We start from the raw sequence: 17,839 nt of genomic DNA on the forward strand, positions 1-17,839 counted from the left end.
TATTTAATTTTATAATAATAGTGAGTAATAAAATTTTTAAAGTTCTAAGTTTCTTACCTATATTTCTAGCCAGACACCGTGCATCAAAATAATTGAAATCTGTGTTATTATGAATTATTTTTTTAACAATGGCTCGGAGTACCTATGTACTTTTTGTTGGTGGTTTTTGGCCAGGCACATTGTCCATTTTTTTTAACCCAATGCGAAGGGACTACCTCCACAGTATTGTCGGTTGTGAAATTGATGATTGACCACATAATATTATATTCTGTAAAAATATGATTTAAGAGTTGTTTATACCTGCAGGAGCACGTGAATTATGAATATATTCAATTTGTGGATATTTAAACTCGTGCTTAATTTTTTTTTCACTTATAGCTGGTAGGTAGGCTGATACAAATTTATAAAAGTTAAAAAAAAAAATCTAAGACCCCGTCCAGACCAAGGAAAAATTTGTCGGAAACACGTGTTTCTGATTTATCGTCATATAAGCGGTGGAAGGACAATTCGCCCCCCGCCAATTCGTCCCCGTCAAAAAACAAGTCCACGGACGTTTCGTCCCCGTCTATTATTCAGATAGGACATTTGGCCCCCGGCAGTTATATAGATTTATATCTACCCATAGGACGTTTGGCCTCTGGGATTTTAAATCACTAAATTTAAATCTTTTTTTTTAACTTAAAATTTAAATTCTTTTTAAAACGCAAACAACAATTATAATGATAATAATAATAATTTAGGTATGATTTTATTAAGTAAACATAAATTATAAATATGATATGATTACATATTCTTGTCAAATTTATACATAATTATACATAGATATACATAATTGATAATTAACAAAATAATATAGAGGAATATAATATAAAAAAAAAGAAAAAAAAAGGTTATTATAACTCGAATTGTCGGTTAGGTTAAAATGTGATTAAAATGAAATTACGACATATTAGATTAGATCACTTATTCTTTAAAAAAAATATAAAATGTCATCGTCATTATTACATTTAAAGTCATTACAATGTTGTTTTATTCTATCTTCGTAAGGATTTGTTTTTGGCATATTTATAATTTCATTTTTTTTTTTTAACAATGCAGTCACTGCAGATGCATTGCACATCTGTAAGGACTCAATAAAAATATAGATGTTTGGGTGTCTAATTCTAACAATATTTTTAAATTTATTATTAAACCCTTCAGACACATTGTTAGTTCGTCCATAACCTTCTTTCGTGGCATTATATACGTTCCACATATATGGAGAAAATATTGGCGGACGTCGTACTAACCTGATCATACCGTACTCTGTAGGAATAGATTTGTATGTTCCATTAAAGTATGTAGAATCAAAGTACACCAAAATTTCCTCCAATTCCTCAAAAGTCTTTAATAAATAGAAGAGTATTGACATCCCTATTAAAAATTCCAAATACTGAAATATGTGTATATGCAGGGGCGTGTCTAAAAATTTTTTTCGGGGGTCAATATTTTTACTAACACGTAGTTCACAGTAACACTGTCCAGTTCGCGAAACGGAACTTATTTTTTTACAGACCGCGTAATTACACAATGTGGATAACTTTTCACGAAATGGATACGGATTTTTAGTTATACGGAACTTGTTCCGTAATCTGTACATACAAATGACGAAACTAATACGTGAATGATTTTTATTTATAGAAACAACTTGTCGTAATAATCTGTGGTAATAATTATAATAATTATGTGATTCTAGTAAACTTTAGGTAATATATTATGTTGTAAATTATCAATAAAAAAAAAGTACATAATACTGTCCAGTTTAAAATTGAATTTTTTAGATTTTCGACATTGGCAGTGCTGGGGATACGTTTTTCCAGCACGTGCATAGGAAAAACGGTTTTGGTCGTGTTTGGGGGAGTGTACAAAATTTAATTTTAGTTGTACAAAATTGTACAAAAAAAAGTACATAATACTGTCGATGTTTGATATTAAAATTCGAAAGTGGCAGTGCTGGCGAAACGCACCTTAGGAAATATATGTTGTAAATTTTGTGCTAGTAAAATTAAATAATTATAATAAATTATAATAAATAATTATAATAATTATAATTATGATTATAAGCATTTAAAGTTAGTTAACTTTAAGTAAGCATCACTAGAATACCATAATTATTATTATTTTTCATATTTTTTTTTATTGATAATTTACATCATATAATATTACATAAAGTTTACTAGGATCATATAATTATTATAATTATTACCACAGGTTATTACGACAAGTTGTTTCTATTAATAAAAATCATTCACGTATATTAGTTTCGTCATTTGTATGTACAGATTACGGAACAAGTTTCGCGAACTGGACAAATTTTCTATCCATTTCAGGAAACGGATCAGAACGCGAAATGGATGCGACATATATATAACAAAAATATGATTGGAAAAAAATTTAAATTACATACCTCTTTTTACAGTATTGGTTGGAAGAAATGCTAATGCAGGAATCATTTTTACGGCTGATCTGAAGTTTTTGTCTGCTTTATATTTTGTAGCCAAACCCAAGTCCTGAACTTTTCGCCAGATGGACTGGTTTAAATGATAATAGCATAACTGCACCGATACTTCATCATTAAATACTTCCTTGATAGCCTGTATTACAGATTGTTCGAAATCAATTGAAATTATTGAAAGCGATACAAATTGATCTCGTATTGCAGACAATAGCTCAATATAAGTTTCTTTATTTTTACGTTGAAGCAAAGCGTACATTATCGGATTAAATTATTTATGCTTGCATGTAATATGTATACTTGATAAAATTCAGAAGGACAAGTTGAAAATGTTCCGTCCATATAAATAATTCTAGTTTCAGATGAAATTTCGCGGCACGTTTTTGAAGAAAAGATTATAATACGATTATTATTATTTTTGTTGTAAAATAAAAATGGCTCTGGATTGAGTTCTCCACCGGTTGTACTCCACTGTGTTCCTTCCAATATAATATCGTCTATTTTTACAATTTTAGGATAAATATTGCTACGGACACGCCGTAAAGTCCTTTTCATTGAATCTTCTTTCGGAATTAACTGTCTGCTTTCGTTGGATAATGGGATTACATTAAGTGCAAAAATTCGAGACGGTATATCATAGTTTTGTTTTGCTGTGTTCTTCATAATACATTTAGCTCTTTCTGCATTTATTAAGTCAGTATTAACTTTATGATTGTGATCTCCAAACTTTAAAACAAAATTAATTCCATCATCAGTTGTAAGTGTTCCATTACATAACCCTTTGTACACACACCCACCGGATACCAATTTTCACATTTTTTTTATTTGTAATATAAATAATCGTTGTGCACTAATTTCTTCTTGTTTCTTTCCGTGGTTAACACCTCCATAGTTCACTGAAGCCGGACGCACAATTACACAGACTACAGACAAACTATTACTGCGTAGTGTGCTTTGTGTAATATACTACCTAATCTATCCAGGGTAGGTAAAAAATATTATTTAGTCTTTACAATATAAATAGAAACATTTATAACATTTTTCCACTGTCTGACAAATAAATAATAGTCGAGCAATATCATCTGTCGATAAGAAGAACTTCGATTAAGATAAATATCTATCGATAATGTCATAAAGTTAATAAATGTTCGTAAAATTGTTAACTTGTTAGTTTACTATTATTATTTTTTGAGTTAATTAATTTAGAACATAATAAGTAGGTTGTTAATGTTAAAATTAATTGTTCGTGAATGTTATTGTGACACAACATGTGGGTAGAAAAAAACATTTACGTGCATTAAATATTCAAAAAAATAGAAAAAAGTGAAGTTGTTAAGACATTAATTAATACCGTTTCAAAAAATAATGCCTCTTTCCTAACCTAACCTAACCGGGGGCTAAACGTCCTATGGGTAGATATAAATAAATCTATATAGCTGCCGGGGGCCAAATGTCCTATATTTAATAGACGGGGACGAAACGTCCGTGGACTTGTTTTTTGACGGGGACGAATTGGCGGGGGGCGAATCGTCCGCGATTCCATATAAGCAATAGATAACATAAATATTTTTCGACGACTATCACAAAAACATATAATATGTTTCCGACTAATATTTCATGAAAATTACATTAGCAATAATCGACTTTTTGTGATTAGAGAATTTCAGTGGTTCTCAACGATTATTGCTAACTTGATGCTCTTTATTGCTAACTAATTATCGTACGCTTATAAAGTCAGTGTTACCACCTTATTATTTTATAAGTTTATTGCTACGTATTCGTGCTAATACTCAATTATATTGTTGTCAATTTACAGTCCTTAGGAGGTATTTTTACTAATTATTGCTGGCCTTTTTCCAAGGTGCCACTTGTTTACTGATATTATTGCTGAGAACTTATTGTACGTTTTATACACTATTTGTGTTTACAGAAAAAGTACTCGAATCAAATGCAGTGTCGAAGCTACTATAAAGTCATGAAACCTGTAAGTGTGCAATGGCAGTTAGTGTGAAATGTTTAGGGGAGAATGGGGGAATGCCGGTCACCTAAGCGGGAATTCGTGTATCTCCGGTAATAAAAAACCAAATATTTTTCTACTGCTTACATTAGAACTATAAAGTTGTTAGCTACTACATATACAATTTTCAAAATTTTAAATTAAGTGCAACTTCTTTTTATTTTTATTTTTTTAAAAATCGCAAATGACCGGTATTCCCCCTACCCTGGGGTAATACCAGTCACACAAAAGCCCCATATAAACACATAGGTAATTTAACATTTATTATCAAAACATTACATTTTACATCAAATCAGTATTTTTAAGTAACACATCGTTCTTATGTACCATTGAGAAAGTAATAACAATGTATACATACTAAATTAATTATCTAGCCTTAATAATAGGATCTATCAAATAGTATCTGTTTATATTTCTTTAAATAAAGTAATAACAATTCATAACAAAATAAATATAGTCTTTTAAATTTAAAAATACAGAACCCTTTAATATTTAATTTTTAATACGTCTTAGAAAAAATAACAATATTAAATTAGGATTAATTATCCATTCTTAATCATATCAGTTCATATTTTTAAAAATAAAGTAATAACAATTCTTAACAAAATAAATGTAGTCTTTTAAATTTCATATTATAGGATCCTTTAACTATAGGTAAACAACTTGTTTTACCTACTAGTATTTAAAAATAATAATATATGAATACCTAATATACTTGAAAAAATAATATGTAATTAGGAAGTGCTTATTTCTTGGCCATTTCTTTTTTTCTGATCATCCTCATGCAAATGTCACAAATATAGTCAACTGCAGTATCAGCTCCATTACATTCTGAATGTACCCAGAAACCACATTGTGTGCACCTGTACCACAATTCATCTTTTCCACTCTCTTCGCATATTAGGCAAACCTCCTCGCCATCATTAACATTATCATCACTGTTGTCATCAACTATTTCTATCATATCAACATCACTATCTGAACTAGAACCGATGTTCTCAAATAATTTTCGTTTTGTTAATTTCTTCTTGTTTGACTCTAAACAAAGTTAAATAATATAATAGTTAGTAAAGATACATTTTAATAAAATAATTTGTATGAATATAAATCATAAAAAATTTACTCACTCTTTGGTTTAGGCTTTTGTTCTTTTTTTTTTGAGGGGGAGCGGCAGGTTTTTCTTTCTTTATTTTCGTTTTTCTTTTATTTTCTTTTAATTCGAGTATCGTTTTCATTGGAGTAGATGTTATAACAGTAGAGTGCTGTTTTGCAGATCTTCGGCGAATCACTTTTGGAGATGGTTTTTTTGAAATTGGCGTAATTGATTTAAAGGTAACAAGATATTCCGACGATGTAGATGTAGATGGCACGGAGTTTTTTATAACATTATTTGTAGAATTTGATGGTTCTTCAGAAGTAGAATTCATTTCAATAACAACTGGAGATAAGGTGTTGGTATCGTCAGTAGCAAATGTGTTTGCTGCGAAAAAATCCTCTTCGGTAAAAATATTTGGGTTCATTGGATATATTCCTGTCGAACTAAACCCAGATACACCTTTTTGTATTGTTGCCACTATAGAATATGCTTTATTAAACAGTTCAGCCAAATCATACGGGGTTATTTTTACAAGTGAATTTGACTTCATAAATAAATCACATTCTCTTTTAAATGCCTGCTTTAGTGGTCCAAAAAATGTGACATCAAGAGGTTGCATTCGATGTGAAGTATGTGGTGGCAATGACAACATAATTACATTATTATTTTTACAAAAATCATAAGCAGGCAAATTAATATGGCTTCCATGGTTGTCTAATATAAGGAGAACGGGTTCCGCCGTTGATGGTTTCGTATGATTAACAAAATGCTGTAACCAAACAAGGAAAATATCCTCATTGGACCACCCGTTTTTGGTACACGGATATACTGCACCTGGAGGACCATTTCTTTGTAATTGATGACACATTCTCTTTCTTGGGAAAATAAATATATGAGGAACAAATGTACCTGACGCACTCATGGAACAAATAACAGTTACGTTTTTACCTGTTTCCCAGCTCGTGACAGAACCTACACGTTTTTAGCCTTTAGGTGCTATTATTCTTCCTGGGTCTTGTACGGTGGAAATTCCGGTTTCGTCCATATTAAAAATGCGCGAAGAAACAAATGAATACTTTTCCATTAACATCTCAAGATTTTCAAAAAAAAGTGAAACTTCAGTTTTGTTAAAAGCTGTTATACGACTAATACTGGTTGCTTCAGGTTTTCTAATGGTTATTGATGGATTACGTCTAATAAAATTATAAAACCAATCTATTCCCGCAAGTTTAAGAATGCCATTTGTACCATATCTACTCTGTCATCGCTATCGAAATCAAACTTACTCAACGTCTCGTGTGACACTTTGTTATACACGCTGATTGATCTTATTTGTTGAAGATTCTCGCGTTTAATCTTGCTTGGAGAAGATTTCATAACATGTTGTTGTCTCAAAGCCAACGGTTTTATGTGGCCCGCCCCTTTTCGATAACTCATTCGCTCTGGTCTTCTTAGAAAGTTTGTTAATTTCCCACCGTGGCTATAGTTAAGTATATTATAGCGTTGCTATGAACATATACCTTAACCCCACTTTCAGTTTTTTTTTCAAAATCAAACTTAAAATTTTTACAAGTATTGTGTCTGCAGTAACCATAAATGCTAGTGAATTCACCGCAACTATTTTTATTAACACTTTTTATGGACAGAACACAAGAGTTATTAACGGTTACAAACTTATCTCTAATTAACATATTTCTTAGATTTTTTGAAAATCTATCATGTCCATTAGACAACTTTTCAAGTTTATTCCATTCACTTATGGACAACTCAAAAGTTCCATCTATAGTATTAAGAAATGAAAAATTATAACGTTTTCCTTTTTTATTTTCTAGGTCACCACTTACTGTCAAAGGAAATATGTTTTTGGAATTCCTGGGAAGCGCTTTGCGTCTGCATCAGAAGTGCTACAAGCGACAATAGGACCAGGCAATTTTATTGGAGTTACAGCATCGATCACCTCCACCTCATTTGGTAGCACTATAGATTTCATAGAATAGTTATTACTGTCAACATAAATTTTACGATATTTAAAATCAACGGCTTGCGGTGAATGTGTAAATGATTTTTGTGTAGAAATGTCTACTTCCAACCTAATCGGAGTTGAAGTGGTAATATTAAAACACTCAGCAACAAAAGAGTCATTTTTCTCTTCAATCATTTTAATTTCACCAGATATAAGGAAACTATCGTTCAAAGGGTGTACGGACCAATCAAGTTTGGAGACTCCACAGTCACTCCCAAAAGATTCATTTTGTTGCTTTGTCGCTGTACACTTTGAAATCTCTGACTCCATGTCACAGTTTACTTTAAAATCTAGTTTTCGCCTAACATCTCTCTTCAGTATTTCTTTTGAGGACGTGTCAATTGTATGAGACTCTCTAGAGCAGCAATTCAATACTGTTACATTTTCAGTTTCACAGGGATCCTTACCTGAATTTTTGACCGTCAAGTTTTGGTCATTGTCAACGAATCCTAGTTTTCTGTTGACTCACAACTTATATTTGACAATGAGTGTCGAGTGATATTCTCTACTCCGTCACTGACATTTAAATTATTCTCAACGTTAGACTCACTAATGTCTACTGGCAAAAAGGTTTGGACACCTTCATCACAATTTAAAGATAAAAAGTTTTCCTCTTTTATTTTTTGAGACCTTTGACTGTTACGGAGTAAACGCATTATGTGTTTTTTACTTTTAGTAATTTTTTTTAGTCTACAAATTTCATTTGCAGCTGAATACGGATGTAGCACCAACTCCCCGAGTAACATAATTGGTGTTATTTTCGTTTTTTCATCATTATAAGTTTAGTTAATAAACCAAATAACATGGTGCACTGAACCGTCGTAGGACGTTCATAAGCTGATTTTGTATACGAAAATTTACACACAGTAAACCGTGCTCTAGTAGTTCAAAATATAGTTCAATAACCGTTTGTTTCATCATTAAGAAACGGTTTTTAAGTTTAGTTGTGAACAGTCAATCAGTGCAATTATGGTTCTGATATAAAAATTAAAACAGTGCGATTTTAGTTAAAATCCAAAAATTAAACCAGACATTTTTAGTTCACTGGTTTATTTAAAAACAAAATTATAATACTGTATTATAAAACATAATATATAAATAATATAACAAATTAATATAAAAAAAAAACCATCTTTTTAGGTATGAATAAATAACAAAAAAAAAAAAAAACTCTGTAGTTATTAATACTAAATAGTTAATAAACAATTAATAAATAAACTTTTTTAGGTAGGTATATATAATATAAATATATATTGTTTTATGTGCTTATGACTGCTGCAGATGACGATTCTAATGGTGTGGGCTTAGAATGTTTCAAGTAGTTTTCTACTACTTGAGTAAACTTTATTTGATCTTGAACTGTATTCACTAACCCAGATAAAGCTTCTGAAATAGATAATATGTAGAAAAATATATGTTATTTTATTAATTAACATTTTGATATATATAAAAATATATAAATATATATATAAATAATATTATATATATATATATTATATATATATATAATATATATATTATATACATATTATATATATAAATATATATAATATATAAAAAATCTGATGTAGCGCAAAAATAGTAGAGAAGAACACATATTGCAGCTTTATACATTTTATTTTTATTGTAAGCACTCTTAGCTTATTTATGTAAATTCTATAGGTACCTTTAATGACTTTAAATATTTGTAGTGTTTTGAATGTTTTTTTTGACCGGCCATGATAACTAAACAAATTTAGTATTTGTTTATCAAAGCATAAATCTAAAGATTTTCGTATAGCGTGACTGCAACCATAAGTATCTGACCCAGCGTGTAAACATATACATTCTTTCTAAATTGAGAAAATAAGAAAATCAGAATTATTATTATATTAAAAAAAATTAAAAATAATTATGCCATCATATACATGTATTTATAAGTTATAACATATGAATAAATAAATCAAAAATTAAACTTACTAAAAGTTCAAAATGGTTTGAAACTAAATCACCATCACTGAGAAGTGATTCTACAGTTTCAAGTGATGCAATAGATTTTATTGGTAGAGTGTTTAGAAATGGAGCAGGTATTTGGGGAAGATGGAAACTATTCGTTTTTCTACCACGACAAGCATCAGCAATGAAATCAATTTTTTTTTTATCATATCAAAATTAGAGCAAAGTTTCACAATGGAAGAATTCATTATGATATGTGTCATCATAACCTCATCACGTTTTTTCATTGTTTTTTTTATTTCATCAAGTCCATGCTTAAACGCATTTAAGTTTTATCTATATATATATATATATATATATATAAGAATTATTTTTATACTATCATCATAACATTATTTAAGAAAATAGATAAATTATAATAACTGAAATAAATGTAAGATTTAATAAAATATTGAAAAGTGTATAATATACCTGTGTTAGAATTATTATCAGAAATAGGTGTCAATAAAGAATGTGATTCATCATCCGTGGTAAATTCAACTGTACTAAAGTCATCAGACATAATTAAATTATCCAATTCATCTTTATTATTGTTCATAAATTCATCGAAAATAGACATAAACATAATAATATGTTACACAATCCAATCATATTGTAAGTCCACTGTAATATTAATATTAAATTATTTGTGTAAATGTTTAAATATAAACTCACAGTCTTTCTATTTTCATCAATACATTTAGCGTTATTAGGAACTGTTATTATAATAGGTGTCGTTTGTTCATTCTCTACATACTCGAGAAGATCTTCACTCTCTCTGGATATTTTAAAGGAACCTATTAAAAATACCTATGATTAATATTCGACATTATTTTAATTTTAAATGAAGCATACATACTGTTAACTTTTTTATTATTCATCGTTGATGTTGATGATTTTGGAATAGATGCAGCTACTGCTGATGCTGCAAGTATTTAAATTCAAAATTAGTTTTTAACTGTGTAATCTGCTTAACCATAACTTTAATATATTAAAACATACTTGTATTTTTCACTTCATTGCATAAAAATGACTTTGGTGGTGGGGGAAGCTCATATTGACTAGATATATCTAATATATTTGTATTAGTACTTTGAGAATCAACTACCATCACATTGATGGGTGTAGAACTCGGAGAATATATATTAGGTTTTTTCTTTTTACGTTTTTGTTTGAGTATAGAAATATTATTATTATTATCAGAATAGTAATTTTCATCATTGTTATCGTCACTTAAATCAGAAAAGGCCTTAGCCATTTTTCTGGCTTTAATTTCGTTGGCTAAAATAAAATATTATATTTATTAGGTTGTTTTAATTTGTAAAGTGTTAAATATAAAATATCACATACAAAATAACCCAGACTTTTTAACCACATCATACCAATTCCCATCAGTATCATTTGGTTCTTGGCATTCACTAATCATCTTTTTAATTTGATCAGATTTAAAATATTTTTGATGGCCTTGTGTTTCATATTTAGACCTTGGAAATCAACATAAACCAACATCTTCATTTGATATTATCTCTTCATTTTTTTTAAACCAAACAAATGGTACATGCTGGATTTCATTCGATTCAACAAACAGTATGACAATATACCTACAATGAATTATGATTATAATGTACATTTTTTTTTATCTTATATAACTTATAACAATAACATAATTTATAAATAATGAATATCTTCTTTGACAATTAATGTAAGAATGGTATTAATAATACTGAATTTTCATAATCGTTTAATGGTAAACTGACTATTTTTTGAGAAATATTATTTAAAGGCCATGTATTTAAAGGGCCCAAACTAGAAGCTTTATAAATTCCAAGTAACGAAGATTTACATGGTTGTATAAAAAAATCTATCAGTTTTTCATAATGCCGTCCAACAATCAATATTTTACTTTTATCAGTTCCGTCAATTGCAATATTTTCAATAACAACAAATTCTCCTGTATTTAAAATTTTAACACATTTATCAGCTTCGTTTAATTTAATGCTCAATGTCTTCATGCGCCAACCAGTAAACTGAGGTTCTATAGCATTACCAACCAATGGCCTGAGTTTATTCTTTTCTGAGTAATAGCAATTTATAGGGCCTATTTGTGTTTGATATTGCTTGTAACTCATCATAACATTAGAAACTCTTTTTTCCTCATAGCGACGGCTTAGTTGTTGAAGAGGTTTCATTCCAGATCTAATGTCTTTTTTTAAAGGCTGCATATGGTTTTCAAACATAAAAGCACATATTTTATTTAAGCCATCATACCGTTTAGCATCATCCGCTAAATGAATTACTGAATGGATATTATGAGATATATATGAAGCTCCATAAATTTGTTCAAACATAACTACAAAATGTTTAAGAATATTTTTTGCATAAGTATTATACTCAGAACTAACATTATTAGATAATATTAATCTTACACCAATTGATAATTCAAGAAAATGATTGTAAATATCATTACTAACAATATCTTTAAAAACAACCAAACCAGTATACAACAAACATTGTCGTAGTTCAGTTGCTTTCCATCGACCGACGTCTCTTAAAGGATGAGTTCTAGAATTTTTGTTAGGTTTTCGTTGAAATTCCACTGGTATATTTTTCCTAAGACAATTTAATTTGTAATCTAATACTGATATAAGATTTGAAGGAAGCGATTTATTATGTTTTGGACTTCCTACCCACAAAGAAATAAGTTTTTTCACAACCCCTATGTAAATAACATGCATAACATCAAAAGGAACATTGTTTATCAAGTCAAAATTTGGTATTTCTGTAAGTATAGTACGACCAAGATGTAGTGATTTGTCTTCTAAATTGAGGAAACTATTATGTGTTCGAAGTGGAGCATCTAAATTGGGAAAATAGGTCTGAGTATGTGTTTTAGACCATATTCCTTGACCAGTACAACGTGGACCAGAGTTTTTGCCATTATGTCCCCGTATTTTTAGAACAAAGGCCTTTGCTGGGGCGTCACATATCAAAGCGTGCATTTTTAGTTTAACTACTTTATCTTTGTAAACAATTCCTTCATTTGTAATTTGTTTTAGCTCATCAACAAATTCTTGCAAGTATTCATTAGAGTCCCCAGGTTTAGACTTTCCATAAAACGCACCAATCATAAATACATTTTGCCGATTATTAACGCTAATATTCGTAAAGCAACCCAAAATGGGCCATAGTTGACTTGGTGGGTTTGTTGTTAATGGTAAACCATCAATTCCAACAGTCAATTCTAAGGTTAATGGTATATCAATACCACTTAGTAATAATGATTTTATCTCACGTCCGAGACCCAAATGATGATACTCTCCTCCATCTATTGATTTAATTAGAGTTGTAATTGGAGTTTTTAGTAATGTTCTAGCATCTTTAGGAAGATAATTTAATCCTGGCAATGTTCTTAAAAAAATTAAAAGATCATTCAAAACTGTATGTGGAATAGAATGGCGAAGTGCCCAATTTGATAGAAATATAGAAGGTTTGTCAGTTTTACTAAATTGATCCGAGTCAGAAGAAAAGTTGTAACTGTTATTGTGGCTTGATGAAGTTGCATGTTCATCATTTAAAGAATATTGATCAAAATTATTTAAATCTGACGAGCCACTAGAATTATTATTAACAGCAGCATTTTGATGATGTATGAATTCGTTTTCTTTTAAATTAGGAATCGATTCAATAGATGATGATGATGAAGAGGTATTTAACAATTTATGAGCAATAGCTGATGCAGAAATGCGTTGGCGGTATCGAGTTGTTTTACTTAGTTTTAATTTTTTTGTAGATTGAAACATTTTTAATATAATAAATATATTCACAGCTTAAGTCTGAAAATTATATATATAAAAAACAAAATCTATTATAACCTAATATTTAATACTTACATGATGCGATATGTGTTACTGTTTATAAAATGCAGATAATTCAATTTTGTTTATTATTATGTTGTTGTTAATCAAAATGTCATCTACAATCAACAATTATAAACAACAGATTAGTGATAACAATGAAAATATTTATTTCAAATAGAATATTATACTTTATGGTACATAATACAATAATTTGGTTTATATATACCTTACACAATTATTATGTACATATTTTAAGAGCATAGAAAATTGTCAATATGACAATATGAATATAAACATAACTTTTTCTAAACCAAGGCCTTGGAAAAGCAGTATTAATTATTAACCAACAGAAAAATTGATATTACTCGTACTAATGATAAAGTACAATGAATGAAAAGTTTAAGAAACCATTTAAGATAAATTATAAGTATTCAAATAATATTATAGAATACTCCTTTAACTGTATTGATATTGGAACTAGAAGTTAGTTTCACGAGTTATAAAGACTATAATACTATATATATTTATAGTATATATGTATATATACTATAAACAATTAGGTTTGTTATATCCCAATGGGCATATATAGGTAAGTATACTATAACTGAATTGAAAAAAAAGGTTTATTTGAGTTAATTCCATTTATTTTTTCTATAAAACAAAAATTAAAAAAATATAATACAAAATCAGCATGGAAATTAAGTGAAACTATTCATTATGATGCAGATAAATATGATAAATAATATTAAAGAAGTACCAAACACTAAATGTTTTTTATTATAATAATCAAACAATTAGTATTATAAGCACAGAATAAATATATTATATATTATTATTATAATATATTATATTTATTCTGTATCAGGGTCTATTCTAAGGATTTTTGTCAACAACACATTACATTCCCTCTGCCCCTCTATCAAAAGTCACATTTATAACTCTACTCTTAACTATTTTAAAACATCATTCTAAAATATAATTATATAACAATAAAACTAATAAACATTGCAAAAATGAATACATTTCGACCAAAACATTTGTCATTATAAATATAGTTTTAAATATAAGTATAGTAAATAAGTATAGAATTGTAATGTGTAATATAATTATAAAAAATAAATTTCAATACTTCTAATTATAGGTATGTTAAAATTCAATATAATATAATATTAAACAGAAAAGTAAATTGGAATTGAATCGAAAGAAACCAAGGCCTGCAAATACCTATTATAAATTATGGTGACCAGACGTACTATTTTTCATAGGACAGTACTCTTTTTTGATACATGACCTAGTGTCCTTAACAATAGGTAGTGTAAAGTACATAAAATTGTACTCTTTTATGGAAAATATTAAGGGCTAATACCACAGACTTCTATATAATATTATATAGAAGTCTGTGGCTAATACATCATGTTTATAATTTTTATAATTTGATATTAATTTATAGTTTGTGGTTCAAACTAATGCAATCTAATATGGTTATTGGTATAGTATAGTTAATTTAATTTGTTATCTGTTAATATGTTTCCTACATATATACACAATAAATATATTACACAATAAATTATTAACAAAGTTTTATATTTATTTATTCAAATTTTACACGTGGTATTTTTACCAAAAAAATTACTTTTTTTAAAATTTTTATATCTGGTCACCATAATTATAATGTTATATTTATGACCCATATAAATGGTTTATTATACAATACACATAATATTGTTTTTTTTTTTTTTAATGTTAATTCAGTGATTAAAAAATAAAAATTAAAAATATATGATCACCAAAAAAAAAATTAAATATTTTGGGTTATGCTGTTCTGCTTCTTCGCAAGGCTGAGTGTAAGATAATATTATATAATTATTAGGTATACCAGCTACTAAACACGTGCGTGTAAACAATTAAACATTTCAATCGCATAAAAACTGTTAAATTGTATTACTGGCCACTGCTATATACTGTAATTATATTGCTCATACCTACATTTGTTATATAAAATAATAATAGATATATAAATGTTAAATACACTTACCATATAACGTTATAATAACATATCGATGGACATTGGACGTGAGTGTCTACAACTTGTATGATGAGTACGGACGATGATGATGGTCGATGGTCGCAGTAATATTATCATGACCCTATATTGTATACAATAACAATACAATAGATTCCCGCCATATTTCATGTGCACGTATGCCACAGTTTATTTTTAAACCATGATACACTCGGTGAACAGATTATTATTAATATATTATATTATATAATAAACGCACGAACCAATATATAACCAATATTAGTTAAAATATTAACCATAAAACGATGTATGCTCTTCGTGATATTTAGCACTATTATACTTACAGGGAACCGATAATTTACGAATTAAGTTACAGAAAAATCTTATGAACGCTTAAAAAACCATAAGGTTAAATTTTGAACTAAGCAACTGTAACTGCCTTAAGTAATTTTTGGGATTATTGCACTATCAATGAACGCCGATAATATTTAACGCTAACACTTTTGTAACGTCACAGCATTTTTTGCGCTAATATTATTACTACAACAAACATACCTGTACCCATATTGCCACTAATGAGCGTACCTTATCTATATAATATTATTATGAGTATCGCGCGCTAATGCAGAAATGACCGCAGTATTATGTAATCATTGTCCCCTGGCCACCACGAACCCGCGGTGTCCGGTGCCCATACGTCGCCACACACGGCCGTCGTTGCCGTCGGCGCTTTCGTCGCGTCCGGCGACACCGCACCGGCGGAGCAACGCTGGAATCTCCCCGAATATTCTGTTATTCCCACAAGACGACGACACTGATCTGCCCCACCAACATCAAAAAGCTCCGCCGCCGGCACCAGGCCACCGCCGTCGCCGGGTCTCCGACGAAACTAAATCACTTTTTACACTACACTGTACCTGGCCGGCACTTCTCCGACGTCTCTGAACTTGTTCCGACCGACGTCTCTGAACCTGTTCCGACCGACGTCTCTGCACCAGTTTCAACGACGACACAGAGTACGTGGTCAACAAATTTTGGCACACCCACCGGCTCGGTGAACAGATGCTGATTGCCGTTGTCATTTTGCCACATCTGCCGCAGATCACAATGATGGGCTAAGTTCACCCACGAGGGCCCGGGCGGCGGCCACAACTGCTCCAGCCACAACAGTCATGCAGCCACGTCGGAAGTTGTAATCTGTTTTTGTTTTCCCTGTCCCCCCCTTGTACCAGCACGTATAACCTGTGCGCCCAGGAGGCGTCGCAAGACGCGGGTCCCTCACAAAAATTAATTCCCCCCTTTACTGTCGGCTGTAGTAAGCCCGGCATACTTTCCCGGTAACCCTGCGAGGGCACGCCATGAGTAATATGGTGTGTTGCCTCCCGTGGGCCAGGAAAGCATGCGACAAATTATTATGTTCTGTAATTGCCATGTGCCACTTTAAATTATTATATTTTTTTAATAACCAAAATTATTATTCTTATTTTTTTTTTTAATATTATCGTTTTCCCCCTTTAAATAAATAAATCCTCGGCATTCATTTGCCGTTGCGTGTTTAAAGCCTATGAGCTCCACCGACTTGGCCCTCGGGTCATCACGCGGTGCGGCTCGTAGGTCACGGCAAAAGTGTCCCCCTTTTGTCGTGGGTGGTTTACGGAGCCCTAAAAAGCTCCGTAATCTCACACTTTATATGAACTAAAAGTGAGATAAACATATATTTCTATCTCATTCATAGTTTAAAATTAAACCAAAATACTTTCGATGACTCAAATGGTCCTAAACACGGACCTAGAACCAAGAAAATGTTACTCGGGTCATTGTTGTTAGGTATTAAATATTTTAGTTTGCAGGGACATTATATTCCGTAGTTCCTCTAATGAGTCTACACAGCGTTGAGTTTCTATCTGACAATGCTTTTACTAAATCATTACTTAGTTTTTTGATATTGTTTGTTTTAAATACCTCTTTGCAAATATCTATTATTCTCGGGTCTGACATTTTAACAGATCCATTTATTATAGATGGGTATTTTAATCTGATGTAATCGGCAACATCATGAACTCTGTTCTTAAGACTTACTTTTTGTATGCGCCCACATATTTTTTTTTTTGTTAAGAGATACTTCTATTATATTATTATCATTCTCAACAAGTGGGGAGAGTTTTGTTGTACCGTTTGTTACACCACAGTGTTCCATGTCAATGTTATTGGACATAATGAATTTGTTTGTTTAAATAATAAAAAAAAAAAACAACTTGTTTTTAATAAATCAGTGTTTTTATTAATGTTTTAATAATTAAAGTATATATTTTATAAATAGTATTATTTATTAAGAGTACACCATAGTATAAGGAA

The 17,839-nt window shown here is 30.0% G+C and overlaps 1 protein-coding gene, 1 long non-coding RNA gene and 1 pseudogene across 2 annotated transcripts; all 3 read right to left on the reverse strand.

Annotated features, from left to right (window-relative positions):
* Positions 1 to 949: 949 nt before the first annotated feature.
* Positions 950 to 3,595, reverse strand: LOC149061753 (uncharacterized; annotated as a pseudogene).
* A 5,184-nt stretch (positions 3,596 to 8,779) lies between these two features.
* Positions 8,780 to 9,844, reverse strand: LOC149061754 (uncharacterized). Its single transcript, XR_016189983.1, has 3 exons — positions 9,590 to 9,844; positions 9,297 to 9,462; positions 8,780 to 9,016 (listed from the first exon to the last, which is right to left on the reverse strand). It is a non-coding gene; the product is annotated as an uncharacterized LOC149061754 (long non-coding RNA).
* A 198-nt stretch (positions 9,845 to 10,042) lies between these two features.
* LOC149061755 (uncharacterized) lies at positions 10,043 to 11,184 on the reverse strand. The gene is made up of 4 exons (XM_089217896.1): positions 10,955 to 11,184; positions 10,607 to 10,885; positions 10,464 to 10,529; positions 10,043 to 10,401 (listed from the first exon to the last, which is right to left on the reverse strand). Exons 1-4 carry the CDS (start codon positions 11,028 to 11,030, stop codon positions 10,160 to 10,162), a joined length of 663 nt encoding a protein of 220 aa, XP_089074022.1. The 5' UTR covers positions 11,031 to 11,184; the 3' UTR covers positions 10,043 to 10,159.
* Positions 11,185 to 17,839: the final 6,655 nt, after the last annotated feature.

The sequence above is a fragment of the Diuraphis noxia genome, unplaced genomic scaffold, assembly GCF_037042655.1.
Source record: "Diuraphis noxia isolate RWA-SAM2 unplaced genomic scaffold, SU_Dnox_SAM2 contig0001, whole genome shotgun sequence".
Lineage (NCBI taxonomy): Eukaryota > Metazoa > Arthropoda > Insecta > Hemiptera > Aphididae > Diuraphis > Diuraphis noxia.